This window comes from Coffea eugenioides, chromosome 9 (genome assembly GCF_003713205.1).
Source record: "Coffea eugenioides isolate CCC68of chromosome 9, Ceug_1.0, whole genome shotgun sequence".
NCBI classification, from domain to species: Eukaryota; Viridiplantae; Streptophyta; class Magnoliopsida; order Gentianales; family Rubiaceae; genus Coffea; species Coffea eugenioides.
Genome location: NC_040043.1, coordinates 1,608,869 through 1,618,679, shown reverse-complemented (window position 1 = coordinate 1,618,679; position 9,811 = coordinate 1,608,869). Strand labels below are relative to the sequence as shown.

At 35.1% G+C, this 9,811-nt stretch overlaps 1 protein-coding gene across 1 annotated transcript; it reads right to left on the bottom strand.

The window, feature by feature from the left end:
- Positions 1-459: 459 nt before the first annotated feature.
- On the bottom strand, positions 460-4,196 carry LOC113783254 (putative receptor-like protein kinase At3g47110). Its single transcript, XM_027329338.1, has 5 exons — positions 3,374-4,196; positions 3,048-3,119; positions 1,853-2,941; positions 946-1,602; positions 460-791 (listed from the first exon to the last, which is right to left on the bottom strand). The coding sequence occupies exons 1-5, from the start codon at positions 4,194-4,196 to the stop codon at positions 460-462; spliced, it is 2,973 nt and encodes a 990-aa protein (XP_027185139.1).
- Positions 4,197-9,811: the final 5,615 nt, after the last annotated feature.

Below are 9,811 nucleotides of genomic sequence, written 5' to 3'. Positions count from 1 at the left end.
CTGATCAGAAATTCAGATATATGGAGATAAGCTTTCCGTGTTATATGAATTGAGGGTAGGTCTCGGGGAGCGAGATTTGGCAGTTTCAGTTTATGCGCATAGATTCTAGCACAGGGGTTTCCCATTTTTTTTTTTTAATTTCCTTTTTTAACTAGTTCCGTAGTCTAGTAGTTACCAGTATGTTTCGTGATTGACTTTCATGTGCTACTTCACTGTGTATCCTAGGGGCAAGACCCTATGTAGCTTTAAGAGATTAGTCTAGTCGAAAGGAGGATACCCTAAGTGAAAAAAAAAATCTTCTTTTTCTCGTTACTTTGCAACCTACTCCTGATATCATTTCCAAAAAATAAAACATTAGCCTAATTGCACTTAAATATATATGATTTTATCAAGAACTATAAGTATGCCATCACAGCAACACCAGAAAATCAGAAACATACTATCTAATTAGAAGCTAAACTAAACTAATGGCAGTAGCTGAAGTTTGATCTTTACTAGTGCTTCAAGAACATCTTGAATATTGCTTCTCTCTCCTGGAGACTCCCTCGTGCAATTTAGAGCCACTTTCATGATGGATGAAATGCAGTCCAGCTTCTCAAGAAAGTGATCGTCGGTTGCGCTTAGCAAATTGGCATCTATAATTTGAGCTAATGCATTTGCCATAGAATCAAGAACCCAACTCCTTAGGCTCAAATTCTCACCGAACATTTCATTGCTGGGGTTCATTCTTGTAAAAACTTCCATCATCATAATTCCAAGACTATAAACATCGCATTTGACTGATACTAATCCTTAGAATCCATACTCTACAACAAAGGCAAGTACGCTTCACCATATATTATATATTAAAAGTAAACGAGAATTTGAAATTTGAGAGATTCAAAAAATTCTGTGGGGAAAGGAAGAACAGAAATCATATGAATAAGAAACAAAGTTTCAGCATACCTGGTGCAAGATAACAAAGTGTGGCTAGTGTTTTGGTGTATGCAATGCCCTCCTCTGGAGCCAGCAGCTTTGTAAGACCAAAATCACTTACATGGGCAACCATATCTTCATCTAGCAGGACATTACTAGGTTTCAAATCACAATGCACCACTGGTGTTGAATACTCATAGTGGAGATACTGCAGTGCAGAAGCGACATCCACCAAGATGTCCAATCTCTGAATAATATCTAGAAAACAGTCATTGGAATAAAACCACTTCTCAAGACTTCCATTAGGCAAAAATTCCAGAACCAATGCTTTGAAGTCAGGGTTAGAGCAGCAGCTAATGACTTTAGTGAGGTTTCTGTGGCGAAGATTTCGCAATACTTCACATTCTGCATCAAAACTCTTCAATGCTCCTTCTAATTGTAAGTCAAACACTTTAACAGCCACAACCCTCCCATCATCGAGAGTGCCTTTATAAACAGATCCAAAGCCTCCTTTTCCCAGCAAATTTCTTTCATGATATCCATCAGTTGCTTGTAAAAGTTTGTGATGTGAAATTCTTTCTTGTGTTGCAACCACCGACAAATATGCTTCAATGGGACTTCCATCTTTCCTTTGATATCTTAGGTAAATGAATCCCAAGGACATGGCACCTAAAACTAGTATCACCCCTGCCAGAACAAGAATCATTAGATACTTCTTTTTGTTTCTCAAACTTTGAGGTGAAAATCTTACGCATGGTGGGACAAGGAACCCTTGAGCTCCACAAAGTGCTGCATTCGAAGTGAAGGATTCACTAGTGAAGTTTCTAAAAGGGCCATTTGATGGAATTTCACCACTTAAATTGTTAAAGGAAACATTAAAGTACGTGAGATACTTAAGGGTCTCAAGTGACTTTGGAATGGAGCCAGAGAGAGTTACGTGATAGATCCAACTTTGCCAAACTTAACATACTACCAATTGACTCTGGAATGGAACCTTGCAGTTGGTTGTGGGCTAAGGAAAGTTGATTCAGGTTCTGCATATCTCCAATTGTGGTAGGAATGCCACCAGAGAAGTGATTTTTTGACATGTCTATGGCAGTTGCAATTTTCAAGTTTGCAACGTCAAGAGGTAGAGGGCCAGTTAATGAATTGGAGGAGAGGTCGAGCACTAAAAGATCTTTAAGGTTCCACAAGCTTTTAGGTGCAAAGTTGAATTTATTGGAAGCTAGGTAAAGATATCTCAGAGAAGTAACATTTCCTATGCACTCTGGTATTGATCCCACAATTTGATTGAAGCTGAGAGATATAACACCCAAATTGTTGAAGGAGCAGAAGTATTCTAGGCTGACTTGGCTTAGTTTGTTGATGTGAAGCATTATTGCTTGAAGCTTTAGCAAACCCGTTACCGTAATGGGCAATGATCCAGTCAACTGATTATTGTATAGACTTAAGATAATCAAATTGCTCAAATTCCCAATTCTATCAGGAATGCGATCCCTGAGTCCACAACCGTAGGCATACATTGTTTGTAGTGAGGCAGAAAGGTTCCCAACAGAATCTGGAAGAATACCATTTAGTGGATTGTTACTCACACTTAATTTTCTCAAGTTCTTGGAGTTTGCTAAGGAAGAGACGAAGCTCAACTCTGGATAGGAAGAGTCACAGACTAAATTGTTGTTTGTTAAGTCCAGCACTTGAAGGAGCCTTAGATTACCAATGGAAATGGGAATCGGCCCTGTGAATTTATTGTCAGACAATATTATGAAATAAAGTCTAGAAGAATTTGAGATGGACTCGGGAATATCTCCAACAAAGTTATTATTGTTCAAATAAAGTTCTTCTAAATTGGGAAGCCCATAAAACACTGTTGAAGGAAGAATGCCTGAAAGTTTATTTCCTGCAAGCGACATCAATTTTAGCCTGGAGAGGTTGAAGATCTCCACTGGTATGGAACCACTCACGTTATTCCACCCCAAGTTGAGTTTTTCCAGATTGTGTAAGTTGCTGATCTCTCTTGGTATTTCGCCTGGCAGAAATGTATGAGCTTATATGTAAATGAACTATCATCCTCATAGTAGACCTAAGGTTCATCAAAATAAGTAATTGGTGTGACTATGAATTGTCTCATGTACCTGTTATGTTGTTATCAGATAAGTCTAAGAACTTGAGCATGGTCAAATTTGCAAGCTCTTTTGGAATTTCACCTACAAAATGCAAAACTTATGGAACATGAAGTCCACATCTTTTGACAAAACTTGGGAAAGGAACATAACAGTTACTAAAAGACAGAAAATAAAAATAAACAAGAGTGTGCAATGGGTATACTGCTAAAATTTAGTAATCAGAGCAATGTGTGAAAGCTATAATTACTATATAGAAAAAACATGTTAGCAATCTAACTCCTACAAACTCAGGAGTAATAAACACTACTCCTTTGACTCAAGAATCAAGATCTTACCTGTTAAACTGTTCATGGCGAAATATATCACCTCAAGCTTCTTCAGGTTCCCTATTTCTTTTGGTGTGTTTCCAGTGAATTTGTTGAAGGAAAAAGACAGAGCCTGAAGTTCTGAACATTGAGCTAAATTTGATGGTATTTGACCACTGAATTTATTCATTGATAGGCCAATGAATCTCAGTCTCGGAAGATGGAAACACATGTAATCCGGAAGACTTCCAGACAAGCTGTTAACTCCCAAGGAAATCATTTCCAGTGAGGAAATGTTGAAGATCTCTTCCGGGATTTTGCCTTCAAGAGAGTTGTTAACAAGGATTAAAGTTGCTAGCTTTGACATGTTGGAGATGGAAGGCGGGATAAGACCGGTGAAGCTGTTGTTTCTGAGAGAGAGAAATTCGAGTCCTTGAAATGATCCAAACCAGTTAGGAAGCAATCCATTGAGGTTGTTGACGGCCAAATTCAGTACTTTTAATCGATTCAATCGAGCAAGTTCTGGTTGCAGTTCTCCACGGAAATTGTTCCTACTCATGTTAAGAGAAACGAGAAATGACAGGTTTCCCAACTGGGGAGGTAAGGTTCCACTAAGACCCATGTTTGAAATGTTCAAAGCAGTCACTCTACGATGGCCAGAGCTGCAGGTAACCCCAATCCAGTCACAAACAGGCGAGGCAACAGACCAGTTTTTTGCCAAGATTTCTTGAGGGTCAAATGAAATTTGAGCTCTCAACGCAAGAAGAGATGATTGATCAGTGGCGATGTTGGTTGAGGTCAAGGCTAAGCAACCTGGAAGAAAACACAAGAAGAGAAGTAGAATTGTTCCCATGGTTGTGTGCAAGTTGCGAGCGGGGAAGGACGGTATAATTCAATGGCCAAAGTAAAAGGGATTTCTACCAATTTTTTTTTATTTCATTGAAGTTCCCTTGGAGCATATTACTCGATAGAGATGACGAGTGATGCAATTAGCTATGTTGTATAAATATTGATTGTCGCATGTTGAGTAATACAATGAAGTAAGGTAAGGATGAGTGTGAGCATTTGCTATCTGATACTTGTTCAAATAATTAACTCAGCAAGAAATGATATTTGACTTTATCATATCTCTTGGTTCTTTATTTGTGCACTGGGGCCATATTCTACAACAATTGAAACTTGTAAGTTCTGAGTTGAGCATTCTTGGACATTACCTGTTTTTTGTTTTTTTGTTTTTTGTTTTTAATCATAAGGGAAATATCAGTAGTCAGTAGTCACTTTCTCATTGTTGCCCTGCCCTGAACAGGCTCTACTTAGGCAAGCAGATACATTGTCGTCCGGATAATTACACTTTACTCCCTTATGATTTAGTATTTTTTACATAACTCCCATATAGTTTCAAAAGCTATACATAACCTTCTTATGATTTGGATTAAAGTGTTAAAATGACGAAAATGATCATTCGTAATGGAATCACCTATAATGTCAAAAATAACTTTATGTAAAGTTGAAAATTATTTATTAACCAAGAGGAGTTATGTGTATCTTTTGAAAACCATAAAAGGATTATATGGTAAAACATTAAATCATGAGGGGTTACATGGTAAAACATAAAATCATACAGGGTTAGTGGGTCATGTATTTATAAGGGTAATATTGATATTTTTAAAGGTTCCATTATGAATGATCATTTCCGTCACTATGACACTTTAATCCAAACCATGAAGGGGTTATGTATAGCTTTTGAAACGATAGAGAGGTTATATAAAAAAACTAAACCATAGGGGGTAAAGTGTAATTTGCCCTAAAAACAATAATGTTAGTAATTATATACTACTTACAGTGATTGACAAAATCAAGAAAAGAATCCATGAATACATGATTTTGCATTTATTGACAGCTACATGTGGTAATCATGCAACTTCTGGTCATTTTTCAGACGTGAAAAAATTATTGTCTTTTTTAGATAGTTCTCATTTTGAAGCTGTTCTTAAGAAACAGAAGAAGATGCATTTACGAGAGACAACATATTACAGGAGTATTAGTATCTTTTCTGCAGCTGCAAACTCACAAGCAAGACATTAATTAGCTTTACAAGTAATTGTGGAGGGATTTCTCCTTAGAAATTTTAGTTCTTGCATTATTTAGATTCTGTAATTCTCTGCTCCAAAAGAAAAGAAAAGAAAAAAATTATTCTGTTGTTCTTTGCCCAGCAGAAAAAATATGAGCATGACTTAAGCTTTTTTTTTTTTTCTCATATTTTAAACCATTTTAGTAAAAGCATGGGAAAGTATGCCTAAATAATCATTTCTTACTTAACAAGATTGAACTTTCATAGTTTATAATAGCTACTAATAAACAAATTAAAAGCGTATAATATATGGGAAGTATTTATTTAAACTGCTTCAGAGCACTGAACTTTCCCATCCTATTTATGTGTAAGGGTCACAAGCTCCAAAGCAACACAAAGTAGATGTCATTAAGTTTTTATGTGATTTTTTTTTCTACATACAATCCAAATTACAAGAGGGAACAGGAAGGCCTAAATTAGTCAATAGGAATCTTGCAAGAAAAAGAATTTTAACTTGTAAAAATGATAAAAAAATATAACTAATAAAGTCATTAATTCTCAAGTTTGGGAGAAGGTAAGGACCGAATATCAAATTTGGTGGGGTAAAAACTTATTAAAAAAGTTCTTAGAGTAAAAATTCATAATATATAAAACTTTGGAAAGTCTTAGGAGGGCACAAAAAAAAAAAAAATGGTGTGACAGTGCTTTGGCATATGAGTGTAACACTTCTCAACTAAGCAGAAAAAAATGATAATACTAATGCTTTTTTGTTTTACATGAGATCTTTACATTTGTTTTCTTCTTCTATTTATGTATTTATTTCTATATTTTTCCAAAGCTGGAGAACATCTTTAATTGGTGGTGATAAATTACGATGATTATTGCATTAAATCTATTTCCTTTCAATGAGTTATGATCCTTAACATTAGATATTAGAATGACTAACCAAATAACACTTTTCAAGATTTTGGTTGAATATCTAATGAGCTATTTTTTTTGCTCCTAAATTGCAACTTCGCCTTTGCGTATCAAAACTTTTTTTGCATACAATATCCCATTACACTAATGTCTGTCTGTTAATGAGTTGGCACGTATAGAGTGAATTGCAAGTATCATCAACTACTTGGTCGCAATTGGCCAGATAAAAAACATATCTCAGCTCTTATTGAACTGGAGATTCAATACCAATATCGCACTTTTTTTAAAAAAAAAAATTTTCTAAGTAAAACAATACCTCAATTAGGGAATTTTAAAAGCAAAAATTGTTTTTCAATAGTATTATAAATCTACTAATATTTTCTTAACAACATCCATATCGATCTTCTTTTCATATTTAATTCTCTTTTCCATTTTTTAGTGTGTTAGAAGTATTAAAGTTTGAGTAAATCTTATATACACTGACTTTATATACACTATCATCGTTGGATCTATGACATATCTACAAAATTTGAATTTTAAATTCAAATTTTACATATTTGTCATTCATCCAACGCTTGTAAGAAAGATTAATCCTTAAAGTTTGACAAGTCATCTATTTCACTTGCATACAGTGGATTAAACTTAAGTGTGAATGTCATGCGGACAAACTTTTGACTTCGAGCATCGGTGGTGTTGTAATTTCACACGTCATACAAACTTAATTGCATAAGATGTTAGAATTATGAAAAACTATATTTTTCACTATGATTTTCATCTAATTGAAGAAAATATTTTTGATGCGTTCGAAGTATTAAAGTTTCACAAGTCATCTGTTTCACTTGCACACAATGGATTAAACAAAATTGCGAACGTCATGTACACAAACTTTTGACTTCGAGTGTCGGTGGTGTTGTAATTTCACACGTCATACAAATTTAATTGCATAAGACGTTATTTTTCACTATGATTTTCGTCTAATTGAAGAAAATAAACAATTAAAATTTTCTATTACTTATCTTACAACAGTACTCACACTAATCTCAAAGTAATCACTTTGCTCAGAGGAAAAAAAAAAAAAAAGGAATACAACAGGAAATAGCTCTACCTTATCTTACAATTTTCTTTCAAAATTATCTTACCATAAAAATTTTGCCTCAAATCATTCCTGAGGCAAATAATGCCTTATTTAACTTCAAGTAAAGTATTAGTGGTATGGTAACTTCTAATGAAATTATTATGCGTCATTGATTTAATTTAAGAAACTTGAATGTGATAGATCACACCAAATTACTATCCGAATCAAAAAAGAAAAACAAAAAAAGGAAAGGACCACTACTATTAGTTAGTTGAAAAGTGATCAATAGCGTCACTGTAGCCGTCAAATACTTGCCGTCTAGCACATTCGCTCCCCAACTGCGAGTTTGCATTCACTCGTAAATCTTCTACAATTTCTGCTCTCCTTTCTCTTCTGCTCTTATTCTACCTACTCAATCATCTATTGTACGGACTCAAAAATCACTCCCCTCAAAATTTTTCTAGTACTAAGCCACTTGTGTCCCCATAAATTGTTATCTCATTTCATTCCTTTTTTTTTTCCCTGCAGCTATTCTTTCTGTAATGGCAATGAAGCGCAACCGAGTTGACACCACAGAAGAGTTGACAGCATCGTTTGCAACCAAGCAACAGCAACAGAAACAGCCAACAGAGGATCAAGCTAGGGTAATGAGATTTTTTATCTCTTCGGCCTATTTGGCAAATAAGTTTTGCCCAAATTTGTCTCATATCAATTTTTTAATAACTTTAACTACAGTAATTTCAAAAATTTTAACCTACACACTTTAAAAGACCCGAAACACACAAAAAAATTTCTCTTCCTCTTTTTTTTTTCCACCTCAACCCACCACCACCTACGATGCCAGTCAAGACCGGCCACCGTCGGTTCCGGCACCGGCAACCTCTTCCGGCACCGGCCATCTCTTTTTTTTTCTTTTCTTTTTCTTCTCTCTCTCCCCCTCTCCCCTCTTCCCACTCTCCTCCGCCGCCACCCTCCCCCTCCCTCTCTGCTAATTTGGTCTTGCAGGCGCGAGACAGGGGAGGGGAAAGGGAGAGGGAGAAGAGGGGGAGAGAAAAAGCAAAAAAGAAAAAAATTTCCATGTTTGCTACTAGTTCTTCTGGCGTCAGAGGGAGGGGTGGCAGGAGAGGACGAGGGGGAGGGGGAAGGGAGAAGAAGAAGACAGGAAAGAAAAGAAAAAAAGAAAGAAATAAAAAGAAAAAGAAAGAGGAAGGGAAAAAGAAAAGAAAAAAAGTTTTCCATTTAAAAATTTTTTTCTACAATTTCTACGGTAAATTACAGTAAAGTTTTAGACAAACACTTAAAAACCTCATTTGCCAAACATTGTAGAATCAATCATTTAGCTTTCTATTGTTTCTTTTCTTTTTTGTTAAATTATTATGTTTAGGTGAAAGCCAAGGAGAGTGATCCACCAAAACTTGGTCATTTTTTGGACAACTGCCACTATTGCAAGAAGCATATGCCAGTGGGTGTTAAAGTCCACATGTATAGGTAATCTTGACTACCATTACCAGTACTTTCTTGTTAATCATCTTAAACATCTAATAACTTTCATGTTAATTGGCATAACATTTGTTATTGAATTTCAGAATGCATGTTTTACTCATGACTGGTTATAGTAATAATGTGTCAAGTCTGCTGTTTGATGTTCAACATATAATTTCTTTTTTCTGCAGTAATATGTGATTTCACTTTTATAGAGCAGTTTCATTGGCTGATAACCTTAATTTCATATTTTCTTAATTGCATTAATAGATTTGTTATTCTTGTTTCAGAGTTGATTTCTAGTAAAATATGATTTCTTCTCTCTTAGTTGTATGTCTCTCTCTCTCTCTCTCCATCCAATTAAAATTATTTCAACCCTTCACTCCTGATCTATTATTTTCAGGGCTTTTGTTTGATTGATGTTTGCTACGATATTGACCAATGTTTTCTAATATATTCTCGGGATGTTTAAAAACTAATGAGTGAAGCATTTATAGGAAAAGGTTCAAAAACTTGAAATTGTTTCTTTCTTTTCCTATTGTCTTCTTCGGGAAGAGGTATGGGATAGGAGAGGCGGAAGTTTTTATTTTTGCCAACCTATAATACATTCACAATTTAGACTATTAATAATGTAATAATAAATTTGAGGTTGTTTATATAAGGATAATTTGTATTTTTGTTATCTTGAATATAATGTTGATAATGTGGTGTAGAGACTTCTGCGGGTTCTGCTCTGTTGGATGCCGTGAGATACAAATGGCACTTGATAACCTGGCAGAAAAACAAGCAAAGCTGGCGCAAAAACAATTACCAAGCTGCAGCGATTAAGTGGATCAGTGAAACTAAAAGTTGATATGAAAAGTCAGTACAGAACAAATGATGTTGAATCTACTTTGAGATCTTAAGGATATCAGTTTCCTTG